Source organism: Acinonyx jubatus, chromosome A1 (assembly GCF_027475565.1).
Source record: "Acinonyx jubatus isolate Ajub_Pintada_27869175 chromosome A1, VMU_Ajub_asm_v1.0, whole genome shotgun sequence".
Lineage (NCBI taxonomy): Eukaryota > Metazoa > Chordata > Mammalia > Carnivora > Felidae > Acinonyx > Acinonyx jubatus.
In genome coordinates this window covers 49,382,728-49,397,748 of record NC_069380.1, presented here as the reverse complement: position 1 = coordinate 49,397,748, position 15,021 = coordinate 49,382,728, and the positions used below count along the sequence as shown (strand labels likewise).

At 39.3% G+C, this 15,021-nt stretch overlaps 1 protein-coding gene across 25 annotated transcripts in view; it reads right to left on the bottom strand.

Annotated features, from left to right (window-relative positions):
* LMO7 (LIM domain 7) overlaps positions 1-15,021 on the bottom strand; it is a 194,493-nt gene that overhangs the window by 28,874 nt on the left and 150,598 nt on the right. For 24 of the 25 annotated variants that reach the window (XM_053216543.1, XM_053216534.1, XM_053216509.1 and 21 more), the window contains 4 exons: positions 9,662-9,779; positions 7,225-7,367; positions 5,466-5,898; positions 3,422-3,733 (listed from right to left, as the gene is read on the bottom strand). In XM_053216543.1, the coding sequence (XP_053072518.1) occupies positions 3,422-3,733; positions 5,466-5,898; positions 7,225-7,367; positions 9,662-9,779 (1,006 nt within the window). The remainder of the gene's footprint in view (positions 1-3,421; positions 3,734-5,465; positions 5,899-7,224; positions 7,368-9,661; positions 9,780-15,021) is intronic. The other variant, XM_053216518.1, reaches the window with a different exon arrangement.

The following is a 15,021-nucleotide window of genomic DNA, read 5'->3' as shown; positions in this document are numbered from 1 at the left end:
AGGCTTCTTCCTGCCCTCCCAGAGAGAAGAGTCTAGCGAAGGTGACAAGTAAGCACAGTGTATGGGAGGCAGCTATGACACGGTCAGCCCTGGATACTATTCTAAAGGGACACTATCACAGGCTTGCTGATTAAGAAGCAAACATGAAAAAAGCATCCTTCCTTCCAGGTGTATCATCTGGCTTCTGGGTACAACTTTAAAAAATCTGGGGCAGTGGTTCTGAAATGTGGATCTGGGTGGAGTTTGGGAGAAGAGGTCTCTGACAAGAAAGAACAGGAAACAAAACCCTATGGATGACCAATCAAGGGGAAAGTTATCAAAGTGAATCTGGGAGTCACACTCTCTCCCCTTGCTTCAGGGTCACCCTCAGGATTGCCCTGGAAGCCTGGGTCAGAAAAAGAGGCAGGAAAAGAAACAATACCATAAGAGAAGTACAGGAGAAAAGGGAGTGGAGAGGAATGAAATCCCTGCTTGGCAGTGGAGATGGGAAAGGACCTATAAGGACCTAAATTACCTGCTGGACCAAGTTCATACTTCGGTTTGGTGATCAAGGCCTTGACTGCAATTCGAGTCAGTAAATACAAAAATGCCAACTATGTGTAAAGGCTGTGGAGGGTACAAAGAATACCAGTGAAGGAGAAACGGTGAACACTTAGAACAAGGACGAATTCAGCAAATGACACTTTCAAAGGTGAAAAGTTCAATTCCAACTAGGGGAAGAAGAGGTCCTGATTTACAAAGGAAGTGACCCTCCTGGGCTTTGAAAGAACAGGAGGACTTCCCAAGACAAACATGGGTAAAATGAGCATTTTAGAATGTGTGAACAATAAGAACGAATATCTGTGATGTGTTTAAGAAAGCATACTAGGTATTCAAGAAAAAGCAAGTGGTGTGGTATGGCCAGGTCATCTATTTCCAATTCTTTTTTCCACAACATAGTGTGGTGCGGGCGACCTTGAGTCAGATTGCCTGGTTTCAAATCCTGACTCTACCGCTTATTACCCTGTATGGCTTTGGACAAGGAACATGACCACTCCACGCCTCAAATTCCACAACAGCATAACAGGGATACAAGGATCACTGAGGACTAAGAAATAGCTTGAGAAGCCTGTCGGGCACATGGTAAGCACTCAATAAACAGCTGTTACAGCACTATAAAGGGAGTTGGGGACCAGTGTTGAGGGACCACAGCGCTCTCCTGAGTGCTTTGAACTTCACCGAACAGACCACACAGTACCACTGGAGGCTTTGCAGCAGAGAAATTACCAAGGGCAGCCTGGCCTCCTGCAAGTCAATCTAACATCAGGCTTGCATAGAATGTACAAATACACGTGACTATTTACAAAATATTTGCACTGATGGCGAAAGGGCCTGAGAATCAGGGTAGTGGAAACAAAGATAGAAAAGAACATCATGGGAGATGCTGGAACAAAGAAATGAAAGGACATTACTAGTGAAAGCATGAGTAAGACGGAGAAAGAAACCCTGAAGAACACTTACAAAGCTACCAAAACATCTAGATGTTCACCCACATATTATCTGTGATTTTTCTATTCTCTGAACACCTAGAATTACAGAGTTTGGACAAACATTTGGAAGGGTGTTGCAAACACCTCTGACTTATTAGTCATTGGCTGTCCTATTCCCAAGGCAAGCAAGCTCCTTCTCAGTGACAAGAGCAGGTGACGGTACCCAAGATGCTTTCTTCATAGTGCAAGCAACTCAGAGACAGTAAGTCACCGTATGACATATACATGTGTTCAAGCGTTCCAACTGCTTTATTTGGGAAAGCCTAATTTTGTTTGGTAGGATACCATTTCAAGCTTGGAGACAAAGGAGCATAAATCCATTAATGATGAAACCTGGATCCATGCCATGTTAATTCAGGTTCCTCTGAACTGCAATAACCTGGAACACACCCCCACACCACACTTAGCCTCTTGTTCTTAATCCCTGGATGTAGCTAGGCAGCTGCCACCCCGAGGGAGTGACTACCCCCTCATGCACAATACATTAATGAGGCTGTTCTGTTCGGTTTGCTATTTGAAAAGGTGAAGGCAAACATGCAAGTCCCAAGTCCGTAAAACAAAAGACACCTTGTTTCTGTTTTTATTATTCACCCACCAGTACCTTATGTTCTCCGAGTATATACCACAGGCGATTGTTCTGATCCACTCAAACTTATGATGCTAATGATATCTTTCCCATTCTTTAAAAATGAAGCAAAAAATTTACAACTCATGATTTTTGTAAGCTGAAGAAATATTTTTAGATCTATGTTTGTAAACATGCATGGGAACAACAAAGACATATGCCTAAATGTTAACAACAACTACCTCTAAATGATGGGACAACCAGTGGCTTTCATCATGTATACTTTCCTGCATTCCCAAATTTTCTCAAGAACAAAGGACTCCAAAATCAAAAGAAGACATAAACTTGTAAAGCTTTTCTGTAGTAAATATACCAGGCCCAATTATTGCACATAGTTATTTCGTTACTATAACTTAAGCCAAGTTATATACTTGATGCTGTGCCTTGGAAAACACATCTATTCCGGTAAAGCACCAGAGAATGTCTGACAAGTCAAAGAATCACACAAGCTCCTCCATGCCAAGGGGTTCATACAGCTATCAAACTGTTTAACAAAGGTGTTGTTTTGTTTTGTTTTTTTAAAGAAAAGCTTTCTGTTCTCTGGACAACCAACAACTTTTAACTTACGTGTAAAACATACTGCATTCATTACCTAGTAATTCTCTTGGTGATTTTAATTAGGAAAAACTATAAATGGCCTCCAGTCATTCTTCATCTGATGGCATATCTTGTTTGGACTCCAAATGTTACAGAACACAACTGTCCTACTGTAACTAAGCCTCAATATTCCCTTTAAGATACAAGAAACGGGACAAAATTGTAGACTTTCTAAATCAGTATTAAGTCACTAGATGGTTTATACAAGGAAAGAAATGCCAAGCCCCTAGAGACCAGCATGTAGCATGTGTACCAATTTCCCCTTGTGGTCAGTTAATTTCCCTGAGAAAAGGCTTTTATTGCTCACTTACCTGTTAGGCCTGAATCTATAACCTTCCAAGTGACCCCCACAGCTGAACCAGGGACTGCTGAGTACTAGAAGTATAAGGCAGCAGTTGCTGAAATGAGGAGTAGAGAGTAAAACCAGCCAAACCCTAAAGAGACTCGTCCAGCAAGCCTCGATTCACACACATCATAAGGGTAATGTGGATCCATAAACTCAAAGGTGGAAGAGGCCTCCTTCTTCCCAAGATTTGCTAAAAATAAAATGCAATATTGTTTTCCACATTATCAGCCCAGATAATAATGCCTAGAGGTCAGAAGCATGGTTTGCAGATTGAAATACTTATGTTTCAGAGCAGTGGGTGACGAGGAACCTCCCCAAATTCACCTGTGAGGATCTGGAGACCTCTGTCTGTGGTGAGCTTCCCCCTTCTCCAAGCTCAGACATTAAGTCAGGGCCAGATGGTGAAGACAGTGTGGCTTTAGAAGTGGCAGCCTCTTCCTGGGAAAGTGATGAGAAGGAGGGGCTAGGGGAGGGCAGCTGCATCACACCTTCTCCCACTGCTACTCCCTCTCTCTCACTGGACTTGCTGGTAGCAAGCTGGCTCGTGTCAGGTTTGTGCACAGAGGTGCTGACCAAACTGCTCTGAGTTCTCTTCACATATTCGACATCTCCGTTATACTTCCAGCCATCATCCATCTAAAAATAAAACATCATATTAAGCTTGGCCTTGTTAGATTTCTGTTTAAAAAATACATACACTAAATACTTTAAAACTATAAAAGTAACGTACCTCCCACAGCAACCAATGCTAAAAGCTTGGAGCACGTTCTTTCATGCTAACGGATAGACACATGATGTTTTGGGAGGAGGACTTGTTTTTACAAAAGTGTTGATATTAAAACGGACTTCTGAAACTTTCTTTGCTCATTTACATCATTCTGATGGGTTTAATAGATCTCTAGACTAGACTTTTTAATTATTGAATGCTGTATAGTAGGGATATCTACAAATTAGTCACTTGATATGTATTTAATGTCGTTTCAAGTTTTCTGTAACCTCCAAAATTATTGCAACAAGTACCTACATATTATTACAATTGGAATATTTATTTTCATAGGTTTCCAAAAGTATACTTGTTGACCAAAAGATATTTTATGTATAATAAATGCAATATTAAAAAACCTAATGTAATATATAAATTATATGTATATATATATGTGTGTGTATATATATATATATATATATATATTCTCAAAAAATTATAGCAGTGCACTCCTAATGTAATGTACAAGAATGGCTGTGTCTCTACACCCTTGCCAACACCAGACGTTTTCAATGTTTTAAATCTTTGTCAGTCTGATGACTGAAAGCTGTACATTTCATTCTTGCTCTAATGAAGTTGAACATGCTTCAATGTGTTTTATGTCATCAGCCATCTGAATTCCTTCTTCCTTAAACTGGCTACTCATTTCCACATGAGTGCTTATCTTTTTTGTGCTTTTCTAGTGCTTATCTTTTCTTACCCATTTGTAGGAGCATGTTAAATCTTACTGATGTTAACCCTACATCTAGAATTCATCTGACTAACATTTTTCTGACTCTATAAATTGTCTTTTGATATGTTAGTAATGAGTCATATATATGTATATATATATTTGATTTTTATGCTACCAAATATATCTCTATTTTACTTAATATAATGATTAGGAGTTCCCTGGCTAGTTTAGGCAGGTTTTCCTTACCTTAAATATTTCTTTCAAGCTTTTTCTTAGCTTTTAGGATACAATATTGGCAGAAGTAGAAAATTTGAACACTGATCTTAAGACACAGAGTTAAAATTAATACATCCACTTTCAGGTATGCATTACTGCTTCATTCTCAGGCAAACAACTTCATTTTCTATATTCTTAAAAATCCCAATATAAACAGAACCATGAAATACATTTTAATAACCACTTTCAAGCATAGTAAATTCTAATAAAGTGGGTACTCAGAGGAAACTAGAAAGCTGTTCATAAGGCACCTGAAAATATTCAGGTTAAACCATATGAAATTGCTGTTTTGTAGGTCAAAAAGAACTCTTAGCATCTTCACATAGTTCAACCTAATACTTTACAAAAGCTGTATTTGAGAAAACAGAACACTAAAAAAATGCTCTGCCTTAGAAAGAGCTTATTCATTCTTTAAAATGTTATCAGCCTTACTTTCATTGACTTTAAAGTTTAAAATAGTTCCACAGAGTTGTTATATTTTAAGCATTGAATGTCTTTTGAATCTAAACTGGCTGGAATTGCTTTATACATAAGTTATGTACATTTTATACATCAAGTAAATGGAGCTCAAACTTCTGCATAAGTTTACCAGCACTGTGCTCCTGAGAACAGACTAAATGAACTGGGAACACATTCTTTTTTTTTTTTTTTTTTACCGTGTAGGATCTCGGGAGTGATGAGATTCCCCTTGCCTGAGAGCCAAAAGGTCTAGGCGTGACCACAGATGTTAACCTGGCTGTATCAGTTTTCTGGTAACTTCTGGGGAGAGAGGCTGAAATTCGAGTCGACTCGGTTTGTGTACTCGGTGAATGCTGAGAAGACAAAGCGTCTGGGTGTTGTTCTTCCATGGGGCTCTGAGAAGAAAGCTGAATTTCAGCTGCTGCAGCGTCCTCTCTTTTTGCAAAAGTTGTAGAATCTTGCTTAGGAACTTCTGCAGAATATGTTGTTTCCTTCTCTTCTACTCTTTCACTCTGGTAACTTGCTTCTGACATGGTCAGTCTAGGGGAAAGCTTTTCTTCATGCAAGATATCATCAGAAGAATGCAACCTCCTTCTTGATACAACTGCAGATGTTTGATTTCGGGATTCCCTTAGCAGAAAGAAGCACACCGTAACCATAAAGTTATGCATTTAGCACAAGGAGGTAGAGACACACGGGTTACTTTGGCAAGAACATAAGACAAAGAATAAAAAGGCTACCGACTGCACACAATAACCAATACAATGGTAATAGAATAAATACACGTGATTTTTTTAGTGCCACACTTAAAAATTGTAAGAACTGGACTTTTTTTTTTTAAAGCAGGCTCTCAAATACTTCCAAATACTGGAGAGGGATTTTTTTTTAATTGTAAAGAGTTGTTAATAAGAAAATTAAGATATTTAATAAGGGATTCTTCACAAAGCTTTACCCACAAGTTCATAAATCTTCCCAAATTAGCACACTGTAGACATAACTAACTTACAACCAATCTGAACCTTCCAAAAATGTGGCTTCCTTTACAAGATTATGAGCTTTTTTTTTCCCCTGTACACAATTTTAAACAATTTAGTGAAAATAAAAGATTTCCACAAAGGACTCAGACTTCAGGAAGATCAAGTTAGGATATGATTTCACACGGCTTGAGAGAACTCACATGGACAATTGTTACAGATTAAAGACACCATTCATATTTATAGAGAACTTTATGAAACATCCTCATCACTCCTGTTTAGTAGGGAATACCTTTCAAACTGCATTACCTTTAAGTGAAAGAAACGGTGTTTACCATTTGCTTCCAGGGCACAAAGGAGTTTTGTTTAATTTCACCTGATAGCACATTTCCTTTTTGACATTATCCATAAAGCATATTTGCCTTCCCCATGACCTAGAAATATTCCAAGGTTTCTCAAAGCAACTGCTCTACAGGAAAGTTTAAATTGGACCTTTATCCTGTCACGTTGCAATGCCAAAAATACAGCCCCTCCCATTTACGTTTATATTGTCTTCTTTTAAAATATAATTTTAATCGCACCACTAAAACGTGAAAAGGAACTTTATATTTTACACAATTTGGAAGAGTGGGACCTGGTTTTATTTGGCCACTCCATTCCTAAATTCACTTTAAAAGGAGGAAAAGTAGTTTATTTTCGGCACCAATTATAGCCAACACCATCCAATATCACATGTGAATATACAATGTAAAAATCAGGAAGTAAAGCACACTATATTAAGCGCCCGTTTGTTTTGTTAATCCAAGTCACCATTTATTACAGCAATACTTTGCTTTTTCTTTACAGAGCAACATACTGAGACTTGAATGTCTACCTGTTTATGGTTTAATATTGGCATACACCTTCCATCACACTACACTTACATAAAATATGGATTTCTAACACTGGTATCTGCAACATGAGATACACTCAGCTTTCTTACCTGTCCTGCAGCATTTCCTTAGATGTCTTAGAGCTTCTCTCAGACTTCTCAAGTGCCTGCTTTTCAATTTCTTCCCTCTCTTCTTTTTTCTTCTGCAGATCTGAAGTGTAGCTTTTTCGACGATCTTTCCATTTTGCAAGGTCCTAACAGAAGAAAATCACATCAGCACAGGCATACCTGAATTCATACACACCCTTTCTAGCAGTGGGAGACTGCCAGAGTATCCCATTACATCGCTGAAACTATTCACTCCAACTTGATGCCAAGGTGCCCTAATTTTGCTTTTTATAGCTGGCGTTTCTGTACCAACCTTTATCTCATGTGTCTGTCTAAAAAACCTGACCTAGTAAGATAGACCCCATTACTGTTTCTCCTGCCTCCCTGACCATTTCACAAAGAACGCGAAGTGCTTGTAATTGGGTGCCAGGTCAGAAAGATCAGGAACTGTTTCAAATTTATTCTCATGTCAGTCCAATAATCTGTCTGTCATGTGAAATGGCAGATTTCACGACTACAACTGGGACAGAGCTAGGATTGCAATGGTTAAGCATGACTGCACGCTCTTTCATCTAACGTACACCCAGCTCAATCCAGAAGACCACAAACATGCAGACGCAGAAGATGTGGGTCCCCACAAGGAACTCTTGGTCTTGAAGGGAAAGAGACTTGTCAATAAAAGTTCAACAGTGAATGTGATGATTGGATTGCACAGGATGGTGGGGGTTTGAAGGAGAGGGAGTGGTCAATTGTACCTGAGGCAGGGGAGGGCAGAGGTTGGAAAGGCTTTCCTGGGGAGGCCAGGCTTGAGTACATGATTTCAAAGCCAGTAAACTCCGCCTACTGACAGGGCAATAAGGAAGACCACACAGGAACAAGTGTATCTGTTTCCCATATTCCCAGGAATAGAAGTCTAGCCTAGCTGGCTGACCCCAGGACAATCAACTTAATTTTCCTTTTAAATTAGCCCTAGCAGCCTAAGCTGGTTGTCACAATCAGGAGTTTAAGACATTTTTCTATGTCTCCAAAATAGAGAAATGCCATGTTAAGAATTACTAGTGGCATTTCAGTCCAAACAGAAGCACATACAAGGTCTCAGACTAAACTAAGTTTGCTTTATACCTTTAAGAGTAGACAAGGCCACTCCTGTTTAAAAACAGCCTGAAGCCAATACAAACTACTTCCAAAAAGAACAAAAGCAGTGTACATTTAGTCCTACAAGATAATCAGCATGAATTTTCATCTGACTTGACTTAATGGATAACCCCTCAATAGTTATTTTCATACCCAAACCACCACCATGTATTTTGGCAAAGTGACATTGAATTACTGTTTCTTGATAATTAAATCGAGTTCCCAACTAAAAGAGACACTGGAATTTAGTGTCAGCCAAGGCAGAGGGTTCTTCTTCATTTCATAGACTCTAATCTCTCTGAAAATGAAGATTTACTATCTCTGGCCCTCTTGTTCATTTTAACACTCTGCCCTTCCCATAAAGTTGCCCTCAAACTCTTTTGAGTTTGCTCTGTTTAAATTATCTACTGTGTATTTCTAGACACTCCTTTGGTTTGTAACAATTACCTCTTTCAAAAAAAAGGTCAAGCTTTGTTCCTGCAGGAACAAAGCTAAATATTAGGTCTATATCCATATAAACATCTGGATATAGGTCAGCTCTGTGAAAACATCTGATTTTAATTTTTTTTTTCAACGTTTATTTATTTTTGGGACAGAGAGAGACAGAGCATGAACGGGGGAGGGGCAGAGAGAGAGAGAGAGACACAGAATCGGAAACAGGCTCCAGGCTCTGAGCCATCAGCCCAGAGCCTGACGCGGGGCTCGAACTCACGGACCGCGAGATCGTGACCTGGCTGAAGTCGGACGCTTAACCGACTGCGCCACCCAGGCGCCCCAAAACATCTGATTTTGATTCATATCAGCTACTTTTCCAACCCAAATAGTACTCCTAGTTACATTTCTTATTTCTCCCCAAATCTCTATTAACTCTCAGAGCCCCCTTCATCTCTCCCTGCTAATGCCAAGACTGTTCTGGACCCCCTACTCGTCTGCTACCCCTAAACTTTGAGCTAAGTCTCTTCTCTTCACAAGCTTCAATAAGTCATACTCCAAATTCAACCAACCAAAGCAAGTTAACAAGTTAACCATGCTGTAAGGAAGCAGGTTCACATTTTTTAGAACTCATAGCGAATATGAGAAAATAAACCTCCTATTGTATTTTTCACAGTGACCTTTAAAATAGGCGACAGTAATAGGTCAAAAAGGTAAAATCTTTTACAGGAAGTCGATCACATTTTCTATAGAACTGAATTCTTATCAAGGAAAATCATTTCAAGTATACTGATTTTCATTTAAGAGAAGCAAGGAAGAGTCAAATAAATACATTCTCCCAGTCTTCCCATCTCCCAGTATAAAACGTACTCACATCTTGCCATTTCTGATCTTGTTCTTTTAATTGTGATTTTATTTTCTGCATCTCCTCGTAACGCAGCTGACGCAAGTTCTGAACATCGTCTGCGCTGACATCACTCATGGACTTGCTCCTACGACAAAAATACCCATGGTAACCAAGGTTCACATGACCGGATTAGGGTTAAAACTGGAAGGTTGGGCTTTTATTTGGAAATTCCATCTAAATTTCTGCTGTACGACCTAGACGTTTTACTGATAATATCACAGAAATAGCACTACAGAGATAAATGGGTGTTTTTCCAAAACGAGAAACAAGAGCCTAACACTCAACTCAAGTGTGAATTCTTTTACAAAATGGCTAAATGAACCCTGAATGAGTCTAAAAAATAATCCAATGTTCATATTTGGAGTTGCCCGTGCATAAAGGGATTACTTTAGAAAGAAATATTTACTACACCCATCTGTAATTTTCTATCTTCCCCAAAGATAATCTTTTAAGGTTTGGCTGCCTTTTCTGGGCACTTATTAAATAATTTAATGATTACCTGATATTTTCTCCTCAAGTTCAATACCTTGAATAAATGTGTTGCTTCTTCTCAAGGATTCTCTAAGATCCACCCTACCACTGCCCTGAACTTGTTCTCAAAGCACCACAGGTAATTTCTAACAGCCAATTATAATAGAATGACTTCCATAGCCCTGTGTTTTATTTTGGTAGATTTCAGGTCTCCCAATATGGATTCCTGCCATGGGTATGTACTGTGGATTAGCTCTCAGTTCACTCTAGATTGGAAACAATGAACAGAGTGGGGTGTTAAACACAGGCATATATATATGTGTGCTGTCTACACGCACACAGAATGGATGGTAAATTACACTGGAAAGTGGGGTAGTGAGAGGAGTCCAGTATGAATATTGGAGGAATCAAAGACAGAAGACAGCTTTTGAAGGTGGGGTATTCAAAATGTGCTTTCCCACAGATCTTTCATAATGCATTTTGGATTTTATTTCATTAAAACAGACTCTACTTTTAGTTATTTAAGTAACTCCACATCCTCTTGGGTCTTTAAACTTTGCCTTCCCCAAGATTTTGTTATCACCACATTTCTTTTATAACATACTTGCCCTTAGTTAGCTCAGGAATTCAACTAGTTTCTATGCAAATGACTCCCAATCCACAGCCCAGGGCCAGATCCTCCCTTTACTCAATTCCAATTACTTGAATAAGTTACCTACATGGATATCCCCTAGGCACCTCAATTGTAAAAGGACCAATTGAAATAATATCCAGGAAGGATTTTGTAAACTATAACTCACTAAACACATGGTTATTGTTGGTGTAGCCAAACTGAATCTTGTCCCCAAACCTGCTTTCTGCTTGTGGCTGTTAATGGTGTAACCTGCTTCCAGTCATCCACATTTGAAACCTAAGAACTATTTTTCACCTTTGCCTCTCCCTTCTCCCTACTTTCAATTAGTTATCAAGTCCTCTTATTCAGTGTCTTTTTCTTTCCACTTCTATTGCCAACACCCTAGATCAGAACACAGCCAGCTCTTAGCTAGACTTTTAAAGTAGCTTAAATTATCACCCAGCCTCCAGATCCAGTGAGTCTTTCTTTAACTGTTCCAACATGAAAGCCCTTCACCAGTATATATGCCTTTTTTAAATGCCACTCATTCCTCAAGATCCCTGATACACTCCATTTTGGATGGGTGTAAGCAACTTCCTATTCATTCTCCACTTGAACGTCTAACAGACAACTCAGACTTGACTTGTAACAGACCAAAACCATGATTATTCACCCCACAATCTACTCATCGGTAAAATTCAACTCCATCCTCCAGATTTTAGGCCAAAATTCTTTCAGTCATCCCAGATTCCTCTCTTTCTCTAATACATCATAACTGATTCCATCATTAAATCCTGTCTACTTTCTAAATATAATGAGGATACAACCACTTCTCACCACCTCCACCATTACCACCCTGATCCAAGCCATTATATCTCCCACCTGGATTATTACAATAATCAATCTTCCTGTTTCTACACCTTCCTGCCCAAATAGCACATGCTCAATACCACAGCCAGAGGGATGTTCTCAAAATTACACTCAGATCATGACATCCATGTACACTGCACCCATCTGTTTCTTTCCACCTCACACGAGTTAAAAGCAGATTGTTCTAAGATCTAGGACATTGCCTGGATTTTGCCCACCTCTCTGTGCTCATCTCCCACCGTGTTCCCCTTCATTCACCTTGCTCCAGCCAACTGGTTTCCTTGCTCAACCTCTTGCTTTTCTACTTGCTCTTCAACCTACCCAGAAAGCTCTTCAACCAACCATATGGCTTACCTCTCACTTCCAGTCATCTGTTTGAATGTTACCTCAGCATTTCCCTCCCTAACCACCCTATAAAAAAGAGCAAATGCCCCTCTCCCTTGGTCATCTTATCCCTCACCATTTCTCCTCATAGTATTTCTCCGTATAGCATTTACTGTCATTTGAAAAGTTTATTTACAAATCACCTGCCTCATCATGTAAGATTATAAAGCAGGGATTTAGTCTGTCAGCTTCTATATCACCTACACCTAGCAGAGTGCCCAGCCCATGGTAGGTGCTCATATATGTGTTATTCTACAGAATATTCTACCACTTTGGTAATGATTCCTACCTCTTCCATGCTAAAAGTGGCCTGTCCCTTCTCTCTACTTCTCTAGTGCTTTAGCTATACCTTCCTCCTGGCATTAACTAACTCAGCATTATAGTGCGTATGGTGTGTGTGTGTGTGTGTGTGTGTGTGTGTGTGTGTGTGTGTGTGTGCGCGCGCGCGCTTAGCTTATCTCCCTCATGAGTCCACATGTTATTTGGAGAAAAACACATTGATGTATAACAAGGCACACAGGATACACGCATTTAACATCGATGGCAAGAATGAGGAAAGTTTTATCATATTTAATCAAGCAAAAAATAAACTCGAAATGTTTCTTATGTGTATAACAAATTAAGATCCCTCCCCAAAGTTTTATAAAGAAAACATTGTAGGATCTACTAAAGAGTATTAAGGAATTACATACAGAATACATATATAATTATATATATTGCATCTTTAAAAATATATACCTAACTAGGTATGACTAAATATAAACCAGATTTATGTGAATTTGAAAGTATGAATTAAGTTATAACTGCAAAGAATAAGATTTTTTGTGCTAATACTTTAAAAGACTCACTAAAAGGAGGCAAGAAAAAAATTTTCAGGACCAAGGCATGAGAGGAATCTGGATACCCAACACATAAGGTTATGTATGTTCCAAAAGAAACATGGATATGCTAATACTTTAATAATCTTCCAGTGGGAGGGAAGGCTGGATGGTCTCAGCTGGCCCAGAAATGGCCATGTACATTCTTTGAGCTTTCATCCTCCTGCACTATAAAACCTTAACAGGTATCTTTTCAGAAAACACGTTCACCATGAGCAGATGCTACATCGTCCTCCTGGGAGCTAAGAACACAGAGCCTGGCACCCAGGAGGCCCCCAGTATGAACCAAGTGAGCCAAACAGAGTAGAGGAGACTAATCCCTCTGTAAGGCAGAAACGGGAGTTCCCTTTGTTCCCTAGGATGTCAGGTTACCTAAATAAAGCCTGAGCGCATTCCATGCAGGCTGAACCAAGCACTGGAGACTGCAGTGAGGGTTCCAGGCCTGGAAGTGGCACCAATTTTCACCCTAACCTAACATCACTTAGTTTCTCTGAGCCTCAGGTCCTCATTACTTAAGCCAGAATGGGATTATTATGAGAAAAGGGGAAGGTTATACTGATTGTATTTTAAAAACCATCAGGTGCTACACATCAATGATCCTTATTAAGGCAAACATGGCTGCATGGGATCTCTTGAAAACTAACTCCCCAAACAGCTTCAGACTAGAGAGGTCACCCCAGGCCACACTGATAAAATCTAGAACTTTTTGAGTACAGAAGTCTTTCAGCCAGATCATGAAGAATTCTTTCCTTCCTTATCAGAGTTAACAGCATAATATTAAACTTCAGAGGGCTTACTATGTGCCAGCAACACTGGCAAGTGGTCTGCATGGATTACCTTATTAAATGATGTCCTAGTCTGGTTCTACCACTCACCAGCTGTATGTATGTCCTCAGGAAAGCTACAATAGCTGTGTCTCTTCATGTCTCTACAATGCATCTAATACCAACCTCTTTACCTCATAGAATTGAGATTAAGGACCAGAGATAGTCTAAGAAGTAATATCTAAGAAGCAAGGGATCAAAAAGGACTAACATGTAGCAAAATTTCCTAAATATAAAATCACTGATTGCCTTAAACAGCAAGTAGAAATTCCATGATAATAAGTTTGGGGTCCCCGGAGTCCTGAACTTTCAAGGAAAGAGAGGAATACACTTACTTATGCACTTTTAAATATATTCCCATTAGGTGCTGTAGGAATTCTCTGAAGCATAATCAGTACTAAAACCTGGATAATAGGCTTTAGAACGGCCACAAACTAGAATGATAACATAAGAAACCTTTCATTTTTAGGTTGATAGTCTAAATCAGGGTTTCCCTATAGCAGCACTATTGATATTTTGGGCTAGAGAATTATTTACTGTAAGAGGCTATCCTGCATCTGGCAGGACAATTTAGCAGGATCCCAGGATATAAAAGCACTAGGTGCTGGTGGCAAACCTCCATCCCCAACCCATCGGATGTAACTCATCAGAAATGTCTGCAGACACTGCTGAACGTCCCCTAGGGACAAAATCCCCAGAAACTTGCATCAACTTTATTGTCCTTTCCTTTTTGTTTTCTTAGGTGTCCTTACAGTTCTATAGAATCTTTTGGCCAAAACCCATAGGTGAAATATGTATCTCTTAGTTGCCTTTGATTACAACTTCACCTTGAATCAGTTTTCATTTCCTGTTGATCCTGGCAGAAGATTTAATGGCTCAGTCATATTACAAATTATAGCTATATACCCTTACAATAACTTTGTCATTAACAGCTTTGACCAAGAGGCATCATAACCATGTTTTCAAATGTCATGGAACCATACAGACAAATCCATGCGACACAGAAGCACACGTGAGGAAATGACCGCCACATATAAAGCATCAGAGTAAAAATAAAGTGACAGATGTTAAGCGCCAAATAAAAGCAAGCCAAAAGTGAACACTCTAAGACTTCAAAAGGGAATGTACATTTCTCTTTCACCTGGTCCTTACCAAAAGGAAAGCATTCATGCTACAGGCAGGCATTTTTCAATCACAGGATGGTGAGCAATAATGATTTTCCAGGTAAGTATTCTAAGTTCAACCACATACATGTCGTCCAAGCAATATCATGAAGAAATATCCCTA